The 21,646-nt window shown below is 40.0% G+C and overlaps 1 protein-coding gene across 4 annotated transcripts in view; it reads right to left on the reverse strand.

Annotated features, from left to right (window-relative positions):
• Nucleotides 1-21,646, reverse strand: part of abch1 (ATP-binding cassette, sub-family H, member 1) — a 38,146-nt gene that overhangs the window by 10,530 nt on the left and 5,970 nt on the right. For all 4 annotated transcript variants that reach the window (XM_034209947.1, XM_034209949.1, XM_034209948.1 and 1 more), the window contains 11 exons: nucleotides 20,591-20,739; nucleotides 19,182-19,341; nucleotides 16,511-16,665; nucleotides 13,032-13,139; nucleotides 12,016-12,109; nucleotides 9,361-9,435; nucleotides 7,102-7,282; nucleotides 6,540-6,636; nucleotides 5,219-5,387; nucleotides 2,917-3,017; nucleotides 595-665 (listed from right to left, as the gene is read on the reverse strand). In XM_034209947.1, the coding sequence (XP_034065838.1) occupies nucleotides 595-665; nucleotides 2,917-3,017; nucleotides 5,219-5,387; nucleotides 6,540-6,636; nucleotides 7,102-7,282; nucleotides 9,361-9,435; nucleotides 12,016-12,109; nucleotides 13,032-13,139; nucleotides 16,511-16,665; nucleotides 19,182-19,341; nucleotides 20,591-20,739 (1,360 nt within the window). The remainder of the gene's footprint in view (nucleotides 1-594; nucleotides 666-2,916; nucleotides 3,018-5,218; nucleotides 5,388-6,539; nucleotides 6,637-7,101; nucleotides 7,283-9,360; nucleotides 9,436-12,015; nucleotides 12,110-13,031; nucleotides 13,140-16,510; nucleotides 16,666-19,181; nucleotides 19,342-20,590; nucleotides 20,740-21,646) is intronic.

Raw genomic sequence — 21,646 nt, forward strand, 5'->3', positions numbered from 1 at the left:
ATGATATTTAAAGCAGATGTAAATAACTACATGCAATGCAAAATATGCCAATAGTACAATATAATTAATGGCAAGACATTTAAAAGATATGCCAGATTATGTCTTCATTCAAAAACTACTTTAAAGGTAGGGTTGGTAAGAATGGAGAAACCAGCTCGAGTGCGCTAGAATTTGAAAGTACACAGCTGAAAAAAATCTGCCTCTTCCTTCAGACTTCCTCACAGAGCCCCTCCTCCAACACACACGAACGCGCACATGACCAATGAGGGCACGAGATAAGTTTGTGCACAGATGGAAGGCTGACAGGCAGGGAGGCCATCCAGTTACTTTAGCCGGGCCGGCTCAGATTATTGGTCGTGCTTTTTACAGCGCCACGGCTTCCACAGATGCATTTTTTTTATGTATTCATTGCTATCGGGATGTGAAGAGCATTCCATGGAATATAACAAAAAGTGTTTCTGAAATTAATTACCTACCCCACCTTTAAGTTGCACCAATGAGTTTTTGCCATGCATTTAATAGCAATATTTCAGTGTAAATGTATGTAAATGTACCCATTTCAGCAAAAACACTACAAACTATGAGAGTTCTTACTCGTCAGGTCCAGCCAGACGTGTATTGATCCTCCATCGAGCACTTCTCTAGAAACCTGCCGCGACATCATCCTGTAAAAAAAGAACAGGTTCATAATCTGAACATATATTTAATTTTCAGCGACTATCAACACAACTGGAATATTTCAATACAAGAAAACAAGAAGAGCGGTTAGATGCTGAAGATGCAGAATATTGTTAGGTTATCTGCACAACACAAGCTGTTTACAGGAACATTACAAGACAGACGGACAGAGATGGTGATGAAAGACCATAAAACAATGCATTTTGGTATTAACTAGTGTCCTACATAAAAGTTTAACTGAATATTGAATGAAATGTGAATATTGTTGTTCGAAAACATAATTTTTTCTGAAGGCAAAATAAAGAACAGTTGCTAAATGAGACATAAAGTTACATCTACAGTTGACATGTGTTGTGTTTTTTCCTAGCTGTCTAAATGTTACAACTCCACTTGGAATAACACCCATACTTTGTATGTGTCATTATTTAAAGAGTTGTATTTATAACGTGTTATTTTCTCCTTTAATAATGAATTTATAGATAGTTACATTTCCCTCACAAGGTACTGTAGGTAAGGTGCCATCCCTCGTCCACACAGTAATTAATAAACAATGAACTGATGCAAACTGTTCACATAATAAAATCACATAAGGATAACACTGAACATATTAGATCATTTTCTCATGACACCTTTTGTTTTTCTCAGGCCGTGGAGTCACATGACTTTTTGTTGCTCAGCTGTGACAGGTGTGTTAGGACCACACACACACACACACACACACACACACACACACACACACACACACACACACACACACACACACACACACACACACACACACACACACACACACACACACACACACACACACACACACACACACACACACACACACACACACACACACACAGTGGCATTAACCTATAATATCAATCTTTAAGAAGCACCAATAAATTGTAGAAGTCACAGTAACTTTTTGCCGTGTGTGTGTGTGTGTGTGTGTGTGTGTGTGTGTGTGTGTGTGTGTGCGTGAGCATTGTTTGGGTTTGATTTATGCGTCAAAGTCAAAGACAGAGAGCGACAACTCCCTGACGAAGGATTGATGCAGAGCTTGTTTTTAGATCTAACATCTGTAGGAGCCAATTAACTGTGGGTATAAAGGTAGGAACATACTGTATGTGTGTTGGTGAGAAGTTCCGCCGGAAGGCCCATACAGTTTTTGACTATATGTAGAGGCTAAGCCAACGCTTTAAGCCTCTGAGGATCCGCTTGGTGGGTGTAATTGACGCACACAAGTTTGCTGCCGAATAAAGGTCAGAAACAATGTTTCCAGTTTGAAACAGTCCATTTATTTCCATTTGACTGGTTTCCATTTGACTTGCTTCTTTCCATATTCACCACACGATAAAATGGAAACCAGTAAATGGAAATAAATGGACTGTTTCAAACTGGAAACTTTGTTTCTGACCTTTATTCGGCAGCAAACTTGTGTGCGTCAATTACACCCACCAAGCGGATCCTCAGAGGCTTAAAGCGTTGGCTTAGCCTCTACAATGACTTTGCCATAACAATGAAAGCATTTATATTTATGTAAGAACAGAGTGCATTGTGTTTTTCTTTTAAATACCATGTTGAACTTTAGCCAAAAATGCTCTACGTGTGAAGGAGGTGAAAACAAACACTTCAAGCTTCCAGTGGATCATAACGAACTAAAAAGACTTCATGTGAAATGGCTTAAAGTTGCAGCTAGGGGCGTTACAGCAGGGAGCAACAACATTCAATTTGACTTGTGACTGTTTTTCAATAACAGACCAGTAAGGATAAGCTTTAATCTCCAAGAAGAATTTTTATTTTTTTTATTTGGTTATACATTGGTATCCTCTTGCTGATGTTAGCAGACACCTACAGTGTGTCTTCATATCCTGTACATTGTTTTTTGGGTTAATATTGTTTCACTACTGTATAAATTCTAATATACATAGTTTTACCTATTTGTTGTTGATATATATTGAAATACATCTGCCCATTTTTACTTTGACTACTCTTTGTCTATATAAATATATTTATTTTATATTAATTTTATTCTAAACAAGAGCAACCGTTTCTATCTCTAATTCCCCCCGGGATAAATAAAGTATTTCTGACTCTGATTTGTATTCTGATACGAAGGAAGCAGACCATTTTAACTGTGGGAGAGAAGTATTTGATGGATAACAAACTAGATATTACCTTTTTTTGGCATTTATCAAATAATTATGAAGTGATTTCTGTGGTATTGAGAATACCTGTTTCTCTCACCTTTTCGTCAGGTAGCTGGTGAAGTTCTCCCCGAAGCCGATGACGCCCCAGTACTCTCCGTTATAAATCCCTTCAAAAGCTTCTGTATGGTTCAAGTTCACCTGTGGATACATGAGAAGCAAATTATATATCATACCCAATATTTTAACGTTTTTATATCAAGTGAATGCTACTTTATTCCAGCGACAGTGGGCTGCATATTTCTAAAGATTCTAATGTTGTTTATTGAGCAGCTTCACATACTCTCTGTGTGTTTTATACAGTATATTGAAAGGTTGAGGTTCAATGTGAAGCAGAGAAACAACCTTTCCTCTTCACTGATTTCCTCGAAAATGAAAGTCTTAGTGTTTGTTCTGCTAACAGAAGTGAAACCAACCGGCCGACACCTGGCACTTCCTTTTCTAGCCTGAAATACTTCAGATACCATCAGTCAGTGTGAGCCCAGAAACAAACACACTTCTTTGCAGTCTAGTTGTGTATACAGTTACAATCTGTCATGCCAGATTGAACAATCATAATAAATCAACAAGAGAAAATAAACTTGAATCAGTTTACAGTATATCTGCTACAGGGAAGAAATACTACCAACAAATCTGAAGAAAACTCTCTTTTTAACCGGTTAAGCCCCAAGCCTGTTTTTCAGGCCTCAGGCTAAATAAACATGACATTCCCAGAACAAATGACCATAACTTCACTTCTAAAAGGGGTAAATTAATAATCTTTTTTCTCAAATCAATAATAAACCTGTGAGTTGGATGTAGAAAAGTCAGAATCAATATATAATTGTTTTATCGTAAAATACATTCAGATTGAACATAGTAAAAAAAATGTAAATTATAGTGTCCGTCCAAAAAGAAAACATTACTTATAGTGAAAACCACCCTTGAATGCTGGGATAGTAGACTAAAAGCTTTAGGAATCCAAACTATAACATATAATAAGTATCCTGTATCAAGATTGATGCAAAACAAGTGACTTTTAGAGAGGTTTAGCAACAAAAAAACACTTTTGGGGTAATTTGGGTGGATTTGCAGTTTCTCTGGAACCCATTGGTCGATTTTGGTGATTGACACCTCTTTTTAACCGTTAGAGCCAATAGAATCGAAGGGGAAGTTCCAGATACACACGTTACCATTGACCAGTGAGAGCTATGAGCTATAAACTCAGAAAACTGAAACCTAGGCTCAAACTAGTAAATATGAAGATGGATTAATGGATTATCAGGAATCATTTCAAAGTGACAGACACATTGGATTAACCTATGGATTAACCTTCGGCAGCGTTTTTATCATTTTGATGCCATTGAACACACATTTTGATCAGAACAACAGCTAAGGTAAGAAGCTTCCTCCGTGAAGCTACGTGTTGTGATGTCTGTTTTCGCTTCCCCTGTCGCTCAGTGATGAGACTACTATTTCTGGAATCTGTGGAATCTCAGCTTGCTAATCGATATCTTGTTTTTGCAGATACGATAAGTAATAAGGGTATTTAAGCTGTGAGTTCTGTGCTAAGTGCGATAGCATTTTTTCGCTCAGGGCTCATTTAGACGCTTCTTGTGAGACTTGTGTTTTGTTTCGGTAAAAATTGTTCGTATCGTCAGTTAGCTGAGTTTCTTCCCATTAAGTGACTATGGAACATTAATAGTTTCATAAATGTTAAGAAGCCCTTAGACACAGTTTCGTGAAAAAAAGGAAGTCAAACAGGAGGAAGTGACACATTTAAGGTGGGATTCAACCCCAATCTACCACAAGGACATGGTGTTGTGACCTGGAGGGGTTGTAGACTAATAAAAACCAAAGAATACGACATCTTGTGGGCCCACAATATACATAAATACAGTGCAGAACAGTACGGAAAATGGCAAAAGCCAAAGAACAAAAAAAGTCTATTGCTTCAGTTATTAGCCTGTCATTTGGAGATCTTCACAATCAAATGAACGTGCATCTGAAGTTGATTTAAACTTCTTATGTATTCATTTCAGGTGTCAACACACTCATATTTATAATATAAGCCAGAATTACATTTATGGAGCAAATCTGGAGTAGTACATTTACTCAAGTGCTTTACTGAAATACTACTTTGATGCTTCCTGTTGATTAACTTTCCTTATTCTGTAAACTCTTATAAAGAAGATGGGATTTGCTCAATGGCAATGTGTGATCAATGCCTGGCATTTAGTATGGTGTTTCTCTCTGTTGCCCAAATATAAAAGTAAGTAAAGAAAAACTCCCCACTTCCTCTTCGGTTGTGACACATAAACATGAGCGGGTAATGTTGCACGATTAAGTTAAGTATTAAATACCTGGACCACGCTGGAGTTGTCCAGAAAGGAGAGCAGTGATTGGCTGTAAGAGGAGGGGGAGGTCTCGTTGTTCACCACGGCAACCTGGATCCCTTTTGGGTCAGCTCCGATGCAAACACAGATCAGAGACACCTGGATGACGGGCAGCAGGAACTGGAAACACAACGAGCTGCCAACACAAAGGGAAATTATGTTAATGATGTGGGCACATCACACGGCGGCATGCGTTGACGCTTGCCGGCGGGCATGTCTGAAGCTAGACCAACAACCAATCACCTGAATCTCCCGCCCCGGACACACAAGCAGCGGTTTGATTGGCTAGAGCTTGTAATGGCATATGATTCGATTGGCTGACGCTTCCGTCGAAGCTTCAAAAGTAGAACATTGCTCTACTTTTGAAGCGAGCAACGCAGTTACGCTTTGCTCCCACAATGCAGTTCGGCGAAGCGTGACGTCACCCCATTCAAAGTGAATGGGTAAAAGCGTTTAAGCTTCAACGCACGCCGCCGTGTGTAGGGGCCGTAACGGAGCGTCCACACTACAGCTTCAAAAAAAGCTTGGAGCTGGGCGTGTCTGAAGCTTGGCAACGCGACCAACAACCAATCACATGAATCTCTCGCCCCCGACATACAAAGCAAAAAACCCCGGAGATTTTATGTGAGCAATATATATATATATAAACTCCCCAAACAGGCGAAAACCTACCAGTTTCACCCACTGTCTCTGCCACCTCCCTCCATGCCTGGTTCCTCCGGTTTGTATCCCGGTAGGTGAAGAGGGTCTGGTCATACAAAACCGGGTGATTTGCTACGGCGATAATTAGTTTCTCCTCCATCTTTTTTTGAAATATAGAAATGAACGGCGGGATATATCTCCCAGCTTAGACGCGGTTTGATTGGCTAGGGCTTGAGCTGTCAGATTTTCAGAAACGGGATTTGATTGGCTGGCGCTGGCTACTCCGGCGTCTCTGGCGTTTCAACTTCTGACGCCGGAGACGGACCGCTATGCTACCCACAATTCAGTTCGGCGAAAAGCGAGGCAACGTGACGTCACCCCATTCAAAGTGAATGGGCAGACGCGTTGGAAACCGTTTTTGAAGCTGTCGAAGCTGTAGTGTGGACGGCCCGTCCACTTGCTATACTATTGTGCGAAGTCTTCTCCGATTTTCCCCTCTTGAAAGGGGACTTGAAACATCTACTGGACCTTAAACTGGATTCCACTCCAATGACACAGCAACTGTTACTTGCTCAGTCTTTTATTTCAGTAGTTTACTTGAAAACAAATGTCCACTACGTTGCTGAATGGGTTAACTGTTACATACCCCGGCATTCTCTTCATCCGCACCATTGTTTTGATCATCAGTGCGGCGATGTTTCTCCACTTGGGCATAACGTGTCTGGCTCGCACCTTCCAGTCCGCTGAACACACAAACACATTTTAAAACACAGCAATGATAAGCACATTGTAAAAGGTGGTACAGTTTGTAAAATGCACACAATTAAACATTAAATATCCATGTTATCAATATTATTTATTGTAAAATCAAGAAAATAAGCCGAATGGAACCGAGGTATATCTTCTTCTTCAGCTGTATTTGTTTGTATTTAAATGTCCATATGTTAAATTATTACATGTTGATATTCATGTTTATGATGTAGCCTACTTATTTTGTTCAAATGCTTTTACTGTTTTGTGTAAAGCATTTTGAGTGACCTTGTTGAAATGTGCTTTATAAATAAACCTGCCTTTCCTCTTAACGGTCATATTTACATATTTTTCACACCATTCATTTGTATCATCCTGAAACAACATGCAGATTGTAAGACTCGTAAAAAATGATGGTCATCTTTTGAAACTTTTTTTCCCATGTTTCGAACTGGTACCTGAATATTTCGGAAGTTCCTCTGGGGTTCCCGCTCCGACGGCGAGAATCGGCAGACTCTCTTCTGGTCTGCTCTCGAATGATTGGCTGTTCTCCAGCGGCCCCCCCTCTGGACTGTCCCCCTGCTTAGAGCCCATCTGATCCGACGTCTCACACAGACGCAGGAAGGCGTGCTCCAGCGTCTGAGGAAAGATGTGAAAATTAATCAGAATCAGAAACGGGTTTATTACCAGGTAGGTTGACACGTACGAGACATTTGACTCGGTGTCGTGGTGCATACATAAAAGTAAAAAAAAAATGAAAAACACAGATGGAGAACTATTTAAGACAACATAAAAAATAATAGAAAATGTGAAAAATATAGTAAAATATAGCAGTATTTACATAATGGTGAGGAGGGCTCAAACTACCAATATACAGTATGTAAACATGACAGAAACTTATCAATCAGATCAACATTATCTCATAGCTGCATTGATCATGAATATTGAAGGTTTTTTTATGCATGGCCCTCGTTTAATAAACACTAAAAGTAGGTATAAACACTAAAAGTAGGTATAGCGGGGGCATGTTAATTATATAGACATTTTATTCATTGGGATAAACCCCTTGAGATGCACCATCTCGTTTTCAAGGGGGTCCCGACAATAGCAACAACTTACAGACATACATAAACAAAAAGACAAAATGCAAAACATGACACACAAGACAAACCACATACAGTCTGTTAAGTGAAATTCAAGCAATGCACACAATCATTACAATTTGAGACAGTCGAGCAAATCAGTTTCATCAATATCAGTTATAACAAGTACAGACCAGTTGAAAGTGAGATGATAATGCATGTTTAAATATACCCAATGATGCAAGAGATCCAATAGCAGCAGGTAAAGTATTCCAGTCTGTTGGGGCTTTGAACATGAACGCTTTTCTGCCGATCAATTTTTTTGCAGAGGGGACAGAGAAATAAATCTGAACAGAGTGTCTAACTTGATGAATTGGTGAGTAGGGTACAAAATACTGCTTTAAATAAGGGGGATAGTTAAGATACATGCATTTAGATATCAGCTGAAGCCAATGCGTGTCTTCTTACATTTAAAGAAGGCCATTTAAGTTGGTTATACATTGTGCAGTGATGTGTACGAAAAGGACAACCAAGAACAAATCTGCATAGTCTGTTGTAGGCTTGGTGAGTTAGCGCTCCTGATATACACTGTTTGTTTGTTTGTTTATTCAAAGGATTGACCAGAAGTTAAACAGTTTTTGACCACACACACACACACACACACACACACACACACACACACACACACACACACACACACACACACACACACACACATACATCAAGGCAACATCTCACTGCCGAAGTTTAGTGGTGTTTCTGAACGTCATGTTTTGTGTGCTTATTGGAAAGCTGGTTCAAATGACAGGTAGACAGTTCAACAGGAAAGCAAACGGACAGAGCGTTCAGTTGGAAACTTTGCTATCAGACTTTTTAATTAGTCAGTGTAGGTAATAAGCCCGTCCATTATAACAACAAAGCGGCGCCTCAGGGGCTTAAAGTGTTGGCAGAGCCTCTACAGAGAGCAGCTTGAATTGTTTATGAGATGTTTCACAGTACAGGTGTAACATCCCGTCATGTCTGCTAAATTATTCATGTCATGTTAATCAGGTTCATGTTATTGTTTCACGTTTAGTTCATAGCCCAGGTTAGATTTATGTTTAGTCAAGTCTTTTTGTTCACCTGTCTAGTCCTGTCATTGCACTTCCTCTTTTATTTTTGTACTTACCTCTTGTCTCTCATTTCAGGTCCCCTTACTTCCTCCCTTTGTGTGTTTTCCCGCCATCGTCAGCGTCTGCCCCGCCCCTGATTGTTTCCACCTGTTCCCACTTACCTCATGTATAAATAGTCCTGTCTCCCTTTGTCCTGTGCCAGTTCGTCTTGTGCCTTGTGCCATTAAGAGAGCCAACTTGTCACGCCAAGAGATTTTGTTCTTTGTGATCATAGTCAAGTTTATTTAGTTTGTAGTCTGCTTTGCTACGTTTTGCCTCTCAGGAGTGATTTTTGTTTGAACTTTATACTTATTCAAAGTAAAGACCTTTTGAACAACAAACTTTCTTTTGAGTCCAAGTGTTTGTCAAGGTTCTTAACAACAGGTTATACCTTCCTTTGTGGTCCCATTAACAACCTCCCCTCCCTGACTACCAGCACCCCTGGGTGTCTGTACGTCCCTTCAGGGTTTAAACACACACTCACTGCGGCGTTGTGCATCTTCATGACAGTTTCTGGAGTTCCTTCAGCCAGCAGACGGCCGTTCCTCATGAGACCCACCTGGAGGAAAACAGCAGCGAGAATATTAGATTAATGGGTGACATCGCTTTCTATTTAAAACTCAAATAAAAGGCAAAACATGGACATTTCCGTCCCTTTGTTTGATTGAAACATATAACCCAACATGATTAACTTCAACATTAAACCAAAAGAGACCAAACTTGGCTTGTGGCAGCCTAAAGTACTGTACAAACTTTTGTCAGGAATAAGGGACTAATTCTGTATACATGTTTACCTTTTGCCCTCTGACGCAGATGCCCAACCTTGAGCAGCCATTATCTCCCTTAAGGAGGGGCTGCCCTAGCATTTTGTTTTTGTTACCAGTTTGTGACCGGGCAACTCTTAGTCAGAGATAGTTATTGTTGTGGGACACCTGGAACACATCCTTCTCGGGGTGTAGATGACCCCGAGCCATAAGCGACAACAGTGGCGACTGGTCATTAGGGGCAGGTGGGGCACAGCCCCACCTAGTGTCAGCAGAAAGTATTAAAATAATGATTACAACAAAATGCAAAAAATAAATTAAAATATATATAAAATATATTTTAAGATCATGTTTAATCATCTGATTCGTCTGTACATTGCTGTTTTAGTATGTGTTCTTCTAATTAGTGTCTACAGTGTGTGCCTATTGAGCTGTTTAGAGCCATGTGGGACAAAACCCGATCCTGCCCCTCCCTCTCACTGTCTAAGTGAACGGTGACTGTAAAAACTACACTGCGCATGCTCAGAGTATTTTCCTATTTAATGTGTGTGGCAAAAAATAATGACCATAGGGGCATAGTGCTGCCATCCCCACCATACGTCATCTCACATAATTCAGAGCTGATTGGCTGTAAGTACGTGTGCCGCGAAAAGTGTGGTGTGTGAAGAGGAGGAGAGAGACGTGTCCTAAAACCAGGAAGTAAGCTGCGCATGGCTTCCCTCCACAAAAAAGCAATGAGATTTCTCCATAGGATTTTAGAAAATAGCTCAAAATAAGATCTGTGGGAAACGTAGCTGTTAGATAAATGTACGTTTTGTTTAGCCGGATAATATCCACATGTATACCCTACTTTTATAATTTTCGAATCATAAATCCAATTTAGATTTATGATAGACTTTTGAAACTACAAGAAGATAAGGAGGACTTTTACAAAAAAGTAAGAGATTTTTGTCCAGAGGGATAGGCAAATGGACTTAATCTTCAAGTCAAGGTAAGACCACAATTTTATTGAAAATGGGATCTTACTAAGAGAGAACAATTCAATATGTAAATGGTAAAATTACATTTTTTGGGTATCCTTCTGTTGAACTGTCTGTTTAAAATTTATTGAAGCATCAGACTAAAGAGGCTTTTGAAAATAATATTATATTTTGATTTAGGTCAAAATATAATATTTGTAAACCTGAAGAGTCAGTGCCAGTGCCTCACCAGCCATGAACCTCACTGCAGAAGCTTATATATAGACATCTAAGTTTTTTGTGCCCCACCACTTTTGTACATATAGAAACGCCACTGAGCGACAACAAATGTGATTCAGTGTCCTCAGCTGTTTAGTCTATCTATTGAAGAATGTTGATTATTACACTCTGAACTAGTTAAAACCTGGAGCTACAGGAGGGCTCTTCAGAATTGATTGTGGCATCTCTACCGTGTGGTCAAACCGTGGCATGTCTTGTGAATTCTCCGGCCGAAGCTCCAAATAAACCGTCAGTGTTTGCCGTCAAATCTCCAGCTCTCCATCGTGTCTCTCTTTGAGTCCGGACTCCAAACATTTCTCAAACAGCATTTGTGGGGGACTATTTTCAGAGGTGGATTAGTACACGTGTGGTGCTTTAGTTAGTATTTACAGCAGCACGATGGTGTAAGAAGGGTCAGCATAAAATACATTTTGAATGCTTTTACAACAATAATGGAGCTTTATGGCACAAAGGAACACAATTGTTTTGGCTTTGGATCTTGTTGGTAGCTTCTATTCATTGTATCTTCTAAAACTAAACTAGTAACTAAAAATATGAGCAAACCTTTAGTTCATTCAAAATAGAGCGCCTATACAAACTCCATTGGAAGCTTTTTTCCTCCTGTCAAAGCTAATCAGGATTAAACTTATAATAAGATGCATATATCAATGGACTCACTGTTTTCTTTATGAAACATGCGGACCGGTGCGGACATAGTGCTTTGTTCTATCGATGTTTCGTGTGTGTGTGTGTGTGTGTGTGTGTGTGTGTGTGTGTGTGTGTGTGTGTGTGTGTGTGTGTGTGTGTGTGTGTGGCCTAGCATTACTATACTTGTGGGGACCTAAATCTGTCTACACAATCACGTGTGGGGACTCGCCTCCCTTATGGGGACAAAATGGAGGTCCCCATAAGGGGAATCATTAATTTTAGGGTGAAGACTTGGTTAGGGTTAGGGTAAGGGTAAGGTTAAGGGTTAGGCATGTGTTGGTTAAGGTTAGGATAAGTCTCCAGGAAATGCATGTAAGTCAATGTAATGTGTGTGTGTGTGTGTGTGTGTGTGTGTGTGTGTGTGTGTGTGTGTGTGTGTGTGTGTGTGTGTTTGTATGTGTGTGTCCATGCATGTACACAGTATCTCACCACATTGGCTTGCCTGGCCTCCTCGATGTAGTGTGTGGTGATGATGACAGAGACATTCCCCGTCTTCACAATCTCCACCAGATGCTGCCAGATCCTGGAGGAAAGAGCGGAGGAACCCAACAGATTACATAACGCCTTCTAATCCGTAGGAGTGTTTTCCTAAACTTTCAGTCAGAAAGAGCTCACAGCTTCGCCAGCAGAAGTTTTCCTGCCAAGCTACGGATCTGCTGAGGCTCTGAGCTACTTTTAAACAACCAGACGGGAGCTGCATACTGAGCAAGAGCAGCTTGCTTTTAACAAGGTTTCTGACAGATTTTCTACAACAAGTGAATAAGAAAGAAAGATGGAAGTTAGAAGCTCAATTGGAAATGTTATTTGAAAACATCATTTATCTTTAGAAACAAATAAGGCTGAAAAATGACAAGTTAGTAATGAGTTAACATGCAGGTCTTTTGCCGTTGTTACAACTAGCTTAATATATTCTGGCCATAAATATAAATCTCCCTTTAGTTTTTAATGTTTTTATAAGGGGGATTTGTGAAATGACTGATGTTTATAGCTTATATAAACATCAGGGCTGTGCGTTCCTTTCCTAAGGGGGAACTAAACTGGAGAACAGTGGACATGCTCATGATACCACACTGATACAAACTAAAAACACATAACCTCTTTCTCCTTTTGTCTCTAAATTGAGCACTTGAAATAGATCAGCATATTTGGATATTTCGAAGTTGATCGTTCCTGCTTTTTTTGGCTGTACCCACACATGTTTGATTGCACTTATTGTTTTAAGATAAGACAAGGCTTTATTGATCCCGAAGGAAATTGTTGTGCCAGAGTTACAAAAATACAATAAATACAGCAACACAATAATAATAATAAAACTGTACACGAACAGTGCAGTAAAAATAGATATAATGTGTGTGTGTGTGTGTGTGTGTGTGTGTGTGTGTGTGTGTGTGTGTGTGTGTGTGTGTGTGTGTGTGTGTGTGTGTGTGTGTGTGTGTGTTATATACTTCGCCCTGAGCACAGGGTCCACTCCCACGGTGGGTTCGTCCAGAATGAGCAGCTCGGGGTTCTGAAGAAGCGCCGCACCCAGAGACACTCTGCGCTTCTGACCGCCACTGAAACACACACACACACACACACACACACACACACACACACACACACACACACACACACACACACACACACACACACACACACACACACACACACACACACACACACACACACACAGAGAAAATGGGAAGTGAGACAGACAAAAGAGTTAAAGGGCGTCCGAGATGAATAATCTCCCGCTCTGTGCATGCACTGAAGAAACTGAAGCATTGACTTTAATTAAATGTATTATGTCAACAGATTACATTTACTTAAAGTCAATGCTTCACTTTTTTCAGTGTGCCGCAGCAGAGCCAATCCTGAAGGGCGAACCGGCCCGACGACAAAAACAACAAGACCTGAGCGAAGAACATAAGGAGGAATTGGCATTAAGACAACTTTACATTAATGTATTGATATCATAAAACAAAAACAACTTTCCTTTTTTTACAAATTAATTTGACGGCAAATAAAATTACCTGATTCATTCTACTTGTTTTAAAGACAAAAGAAGAATATGAAGCATAAACCGGCTGATTGATGATCCCGCGTGCCACACGGTGTGTTCATACCAGGAATGTCTTTCATATTTTGCGTAGGGAACAGTTTCAACAACAAGTCACGTAAGTCATCTCAGAAACAAAAACACAGATCCTTCTCACCGGGAAAGCTCTCTGCTGCTGCCGTGATACACAAAGCACCACGTAAATATTACATGAAGGGCTCCAGTGAATGAAAGCAGGTTGGAGGAAGTCTTTGTAATTATCCGGGATGTGAATTAGGAGCAGGAATATGAGATGATTATGAAAGTAGTTCTTATAAAGTACTGTTTTTATTGATCTCTCTCTGTGTGCAAGGCTTTTTCTAGGACATCTTGCAGCATGGTTTCACATTAAGACTAAATGCACATTTTCAAAAATAACTTGAAAGCAGGAATGCAACAGAAATATTTGATTAAATCTATTTCTTGATCCTTTCCTTATAGGGTCTGTGAGCAAAGTTACAGTCACAGTCTGTGTCTCTGTGGAAAGCAGCTCCATTTAAGGAACTGATTATAGCTGAGGTTTATTTGGGAACACAAAACAAGGCTCTGCAGATATGATCATGTGTTTAGGGACAATACACATGTGCTGCAATTCAGAACTGCTAATCTTTGGTGAAAGAGTAATAAGTTAATATCAGGTGTGCACAAGGTATACAACGTTTTAAAGGTCACCTATCATGCTATTTTTAGGCAATAGCATAGCTCTCAGATATATAAAAATATATAAAAAACATGTCTATGAAGTGTTTTGCTCAAAATACCAAACAGATCACCCATTCTAGACATGCATCATATCCCTCCATTTCACTTCCTGTTTCAAAAGTGATGATTTGGGGTATAAAGCTTTAAAACAAAAAGGAGGGGGCTGAGCTCATGCGGGACCCAGCAGCTACTGTCTAAACTAAATACTGCCGTGATGAAACGCCATATCATGGATTACCAAGGATTCTTTCTGAAACAGTTTGGAGCTCAAAGGCTTTCTCTCTTGCCGGTTATACCACAAGGTGAGTTCCTTTTTATTTCCTGCTTCTTCACACACATGCTCTCCAGTACAGGTTAGCTCTGAGTGTTAGCGATGCTAATGTAAACACCGACCATATTACGTCCAAAACAGTCGGGCATTGTTTCTGATAGCAACGTTTCTGATAGGGCCGTGGGTCCACATTTCAGATATTACGTCATATCGGACGCAAATCTGGATCAGCTCCGTTGTACCCCCGTTTTTAGAGATTTGGGTACGGAGGAAAAGAGAGAGGGTTTTATTTTCTGACGCTGCGTGAGTTCCCTGACACACCGGGGACACATCTTTATGTATAAAAGACATCAAAAAGTGCATTTTGCATGATAGGTCTCCTTTAAGACTTTATAGCACAAAGTGGGACTTCATGTAACTGAACACCATAGAGTAATATACTTCTGGCAACTTAACATGTTTCCTCAATTTAACCTTTTATGGAGGAAATGGACCTTTGACACGATGGCTAAACCAAAGCAAACAATCCAGTGAGGCAAGATTGAGCTCCTTTTCATTTGATCGGGCAGGGAACACAGGTTTTGGGCTACCTTTTGTACTTCTCTTCTGTTATTTAATTAACATGTATACATTACATGTTAGACGCTTTTATCCAAAGCGACTTACATACTCATTACTGTGGGTAATCCCCACATTATCAATTTGGGGTGAAGTGTCTTGCCCAGGGACACAACGACATGCTGACTGCAGTGGGGTTTGTACCTGTGCTCCCCTGATCCCAACAGCAACGCACTAGTCCACTGCGCCACACGCCTCCACTGATGTATTTCCAACCAAGCTCTCTATGATTTCTTCAGTAAATAACCTAGGACATCCCGCTAAATAACAAATATCATACTATCGCAGAGGATAGAAATGCTAATGCTAATTCTAATGCTACAGAGGTTAATTTAGGACGATTGAGATGGTTTTAAAATCTGACAGAGCTACGTGGACACACTCAAATCTGGCAACACTGATGCAAAAATTAAAGTGGTTTCATGGTGAGAGTTTTATCCAAAGCAAAGTCTCTATTTGACATTTGTTTGTTTACTCATCAAACAGTCGTAATGTGTTATGCTCACTAAGATACAACCTGTGGAGGAGAGACGGATGATGTTTGTCTGTGTGCGCAGTGCACGTCATTTTTGGGTGATTTAGGTGTCAAAGTCCACAGGCGTCTGTAGACTCACTTCATAAACTGGAGATCGTATCTGGGGATTTACTACATTTGGCTTCAGGTTGCCACATCACACCTAAACATCTTTAAAACACTGTCTGTGTTTCATTAAGCACAAAATGTCATTTTACTGCAAAGAACTGCACGAATTAATCATTGAATTAATTTAGGTAAAAGTTGTCGTAGTCGTAGTAGTTGTCTTACATCAAAATGTACATATTCTTTATTGATTCACCATGTTGTTGTCCAAAGTGCACCTGCAGCAAATGAAAGCAAACTACAGAACTAAAGGTGAGTGGTTTAAATCCAGGCTGAAGACTTTTCTTTTTGTCGCTGCTTTTAATTGAACTATTCACATCTTAAACTGCACTGTAACTTTTATCCATGTATTTTTTCTTTTAATGTTTATTTTATTATCTTTTCTTTTTAATGACTGATTTTAAATGCCATTGTCTTAATGTCTTTCATTTTTGTAAAGCACTTTGAATTGCCTTGTGTTGAAAGGTGCTATATAAATAAACTTGCCTTGCCTTGGTTTCACAATAAACCCATGCACAATCAAATGGCCTGTCCTACCTTCAGCCCTGCATGTAGAAAAGCCAACATCTCTAGAGATTTTAAGTTGTAAATCACAAAGTGCTACATGTGTTTTTACCTGAGGTTTCGGACCAGGCTGTGCTTCTGAGGTAGATCCAGGAAGTCAATGAGGAAATCCGTGCGAGCCTTGGTTTCCTTCGACGTCAGGCCGTGGATTCGGCCGAAGAAACTGAGAGTGTCACTGATGGTGAACTCGCTGTACAACGCCAGCTCCTGGGCGACAAACAAGCACAACCACGTGTCAAAGACGTATGTGTGTAGACGTTTTTATCACAGCGAAGACAGGTAGTACTTGATAGCAAACATTATATGCTTTGAACCCCCCAGCTTTTTGATCGCCAGGAGTAACTCCAACATTAACCTGAACATAATCATAATGCTATTAAATTCTTTGCAAACCAAACCCTCCTTTCCCTTGTTTTTTTCTATATTTACATTTGATATACTATCTTTTGAGGATGGCCTGACGACACCTAAATAAAAAGTTGATCCCTGTTTTAATGCTACACATTTAGAAACATAATACATGATTTTATAATGATTTTTTGGAAGTTATTTGGAAAATTCAATACATACTCCACAAGAAGACACACAGATGTTGGTACCTAAATATTAAAACAAAAGTTTGAAGGATATCTCTACAGTACATGTGTCATACTCAAGGCCCGGGGCCAAATCAGGCCCTTGGTGGATTTAATTTCGGCCCGCAGGATAATTTCTAATTACTATTAGATCTGGCCCGCCGGTATATTGCACGCACACCTTCACTCCATCCTGAGGATTTCCTCAGCTCAGAGCCTGAGCCCAAACATTGATGAACTTGCACCCAAGATGAGATGCCAAGTATCTGAACTAGCATCACAGAGCAGCACACTGAGTTTACATGGATGTTTCCTTCTTGAGACAACAGGGCATGTTTGGTTTTTTATTTGAGGGAAATAGTTTTTTTTAAGCTGTTGTTGGCCTGTGGAGAAATGTACTCATAGGAAATGACTCTGGAAAAGCTGCAGATAGAGCCATAAGAAATGAACGCAACTGATTATTTAATGTTTCATATTGTTTTTATAGGCAATAATTTAAGCTTTGGTAGTTCCAGATTTAATATGTGCAATAAGTTCATTTCAATAAGTTTTGCAATAAACATTGAACCCGTCCGGCTCTCGACTAGTATCGATTTTGTAATGTTGGCCCACTGTGGATTTAAGTTTGACTCCCCTGCTCTAAGGGATATCAGAGTAACTTTTATCAACTAATAAAAGAAGCTTGACAAGCCAAATCTGAGAAAGTATTCAGTATCACAGAGTATCATGAAATGGCAATAATAATGTTTCTGTAACAACAAATCATGATGATATATTATATGTTGCCAGCGTTTCAGTACTTCACAGCGACTACAGTACAGTAGCACCCTTAGGAGCACCCTGGGGTGTCACCTTTCATCCTCTCCGGGTCACAGACCACTCCCTTAAGGGACAATGTGATGCTGAGCGTTACACAGGGGAGGACGCTCACTGTGTGTTATCAGCCTCATCAGGTATCCAGTGGGACAGTAATGAGACATGTGGGGGAAACTTCTGAAGCAATTGGAGTCAGGACTCAGAGAGAGACATGAGGAGAGCTGGAGCTTTGATGGCAAACACTGACGGTTTATTTGGAGCTTCGGCCGGAGAATTCACAAGACATGTCACGGGCTGACCACACGGTTGAGATGCCACAATCAATTCTGAAGACCCCTCCTGTAGTTCCAGGTTTTAACTAGTTCAGAGTGTAATAATCAATATTCTTCAATAGATAGACTAAACAGCTGGTGACACTGAATCACGTTTGTTGTCGCTTATGGCTCGGGGTCATCTACACCCCGAGAAGGATGTATTCCAGGTGTCCCACAACAATACCTATCTCTGACCGAGAGACAACAACAATTTGCTAGGGCAGCCCCTCCTTAAGGGAGATAACGGAGGGCGAAGGAGGACATGCAGGTAGAAATGATTCCCTAACAAGACACACTAGAGTCCAGGTCACTCACAGAAGCTAAAACAAAGGAGTAGGGTACTTAATGTAGACCTCAGTGACCCTAACCCTCCACCACACTTCAGATGGTTATGATATTGACCATTTGTAAACGCTTTATTCTGGCAGAATGACCATTCGTAAGCTAAGTAATTGGACTGGATGCTAACAAAGAGCTGCAAATCATTTGACCTGGCATCTGCATATTTAAAAAAAGAGCCAATCAAAGAAATGTTTAACTCTAATTAAACCTGAATTTAATGTAGTTAAGCAGGGACAACCTACTTCCATCACTTTGGTCTAGATTATCCTTATTTAAAAAACTAAATTTGATTTATAACACTTCATGGATTTTATTGTTATACGACTCAACTTCTCAACTTCTATGTTAAATTACTGTAACTTGAATGACTTGATAAATTATGCAATCTTTGTTTGTATATGTTTACCCTTTATCTTTTTAGTTATGACTACAGTATGGATATTTAATAGGGGCAGTATCTTCATAAGCCATTGGTGGCCGTTTAACCTCTCCTGCATAATGCTCTTACTTCTTACTGTTTTTTGTGTGTGTGTATACGTGCAAACAACAAGGAGGTTAAACGCCTCGGATTTGCATCGTTTTGTGGCTTTTACAAATATTTCATGCAGGACTAAATGCATGGTGTGTATTCGTGTACACACATTTCAATGGAAGATACATTTTAAAAGGTGTTTACCTGCGGCATGTACCCGACCATCCTGCCTGGCACGTGATGACCAGGGAACGCAGGAGGCTTCCCCAAAACGCTGATGTGACCCCGTGAGATCTTCAAAGTTCCCACGATGCATTTCAGTAATGTGGTTTTCCCACACCCACTGGGGCCCAAAAGACCATAACTGCAACACAGAATACACAGCATTTCAGAAACAGAAATACTTTATTAGTATATTTATATGAGGAGTAAGTGAATATAAAAAAGTATGGTAGTAGCAGTAATACCGTTAATAAAATGTAGAAAGTATATATTGCACATATGAGGGATTTTTCACAGTAGTTTTGTTACAGTCTGAAGTAGTGAAGTAATTGGAGAAAAAAGTCTCTCAGGGTAATTTTGTCAGAGTTGATGTTATTTTGTTATTATATCATGTGTTTTTAGAGTTAACAGTATATGAAATTAGTAGCAAACACTCAAAGCTCTAACTAGTATATTCAGTAATCACATGTGTGTAATTAAACTAGTGGAGCATGTTAGAGGAAGTGTAGTTTCTGTTTCATTGAAGAAGCTTAAAGAGTTCCTCATCAGTGTTTCAAAAAAAGGAAGTAGATAGCGTCTATGTAAGCACCTACACCGAAGATAACAAGATGACTATATTGGATAAAGCTCGACAGTGACTGCAGGCTAACACGCCCTGAAAGACATTGTGTAAGTTACTGTCAGTCAAAACACAACAGCAGAAGATTACATTGCACCCTGCTATGCTATACTTATAAACACCTGTTGGATAAAGGGTTATACTTTTCCCCCCAGAATGTATTAATCAAGAGGCAAGTATCGCGCTCTTCACCACAGTTTTCTGGTTAGAGTTGAAAGAAAACTACAATTCATGATCAGCCTGTTGTTCAGCCTATTTCTCTCTTTTAATGAATATAAAAAAAGCCAAAAGAGTTTGAAAGAAACGTCTCCCTGCTGATATTTGACAACAAACTACATGAGTAGACTGGTTTCAGACAGGAAGTGGACACCTCACCCAGTATGCAAAAACGTATTTGCATGATGAGGGAAAAGTCCTTTGCTGCGGCCTCTTCAGTGGGAAGTGGAGGCAAACAATACAACTTTATCTTATCAAAATGTGGGTTGCTTCAATAATTCTGTGTTTATGTTTAAGAATTTTTCATTTACTCCTTGTCTCCCTTCTTCTTGTTTCCTTATCACTTATTTTTAAGAGACAGCCATTGTAAAAGGAGTTGTATTTTATTGACCAGACTTGTTAAATGTCCAAGCAAAAGAACAGATGAAGAAGAATCCACTTTTGAAGTCTGGTTTAGTTTTGTCAGAGATAAACAGATAAATGACTTATCACTCATAAGTAAAACAGAGTGTAAATCACAGCCATGACCACAGATTGTATTCAGTGCTGCACTCACATTTGTCCCTGTGGCACGCTCAGGTTCAGGTTGTTGAGGACCTTCATCTTGCCGTACGACCGACCCACATCTCGACACTGGATCGCAAAATCCTCCGGCCCAGAAGGCAGAGAAGCCTCCAGATCAGCCTTCATGTTCCCCTCCTTCAGCTGGAAGAGAGGACAAGACCTTATTAAACAGCACAGCTGATCTTCATGACTGTCTGACAGCGCATTTCACCAAATTAAACTGAGCTAATGTGACAAAATGACAGCGAGATCTTACAGATTCACACATGTGCATCAGTCAGAGGCAGAATCAGTTTCATTTTGTATACATAAAAGCAAATTTGGCGGGAAGGGAGTGTCCCTCCTCCTTTGCTTTGTTATCAGATACAGGAAGATGTTCCATACATATTAAACAAGATGAAAAAAGCACAAATACTTAAGCTCTTAGACACATAATATGTTGCTGTGATCCTCCCTTCAATTTGTAGGAGTATAAAACCCCTTAAACGAGGGTGAGAACACATCAACGAACACTTTTTGAACACAGTGAGTAAGTTGCAGCTGCAAATTCCTGAGGAACAAAGCATCTGCCTCCTGACTGTGTTTACCTCCTGAGGTTTATACCTCCATCAGTCAGACATTACATTAGCTTTTATCCAAAGCGACTTACATACATTCAGTACTGTGGACAATCCGCACAGGAGCAATTTGGGGTGAAGTGTCTTGCCCAGGGACTCAACGACATGCTGACTGCAGTGGGACTCGAACATGCTACCCCTGATTCGAAGTCCAGCACACTATCCACTGAGCCACAGCCTCCAAGAGTGATGGTAGTTTAAAAATACTTTACTGTAAGCATCTGAAAGAAATGCAAACCATTTTTCTAAGTAAGCCAGTCCTCAAACCACTGAAAGAGGTTGGTCTATTTTTATGAATAAAAAAAGGGGACGTGAAACGAGTGTAATCTCACTTCTGGCACAACAACATGATAAAGAATACTATATCTTCCGCGTGGTTTCTATGCATCTTGTCCAGCTGCAGCAGACAGAGTATTTGGGTCATAAAACAA

Source organism: Gymnodraco acuticeps, unplaced genomic scaffold (assembly GCF_902827175.1).
Source record: "Gymnodraco acuticeps unplaced genomic scaffold, fGymAcu1.1, whole genome shotgun sequence".
Classification (NCBI taxonomy): Eukaryota; Metazoa; Chordata; class Actinopteri; order Perciformes; family Bathydraconidae; genus Gymnodraco; species Gymnodraco acuticeps.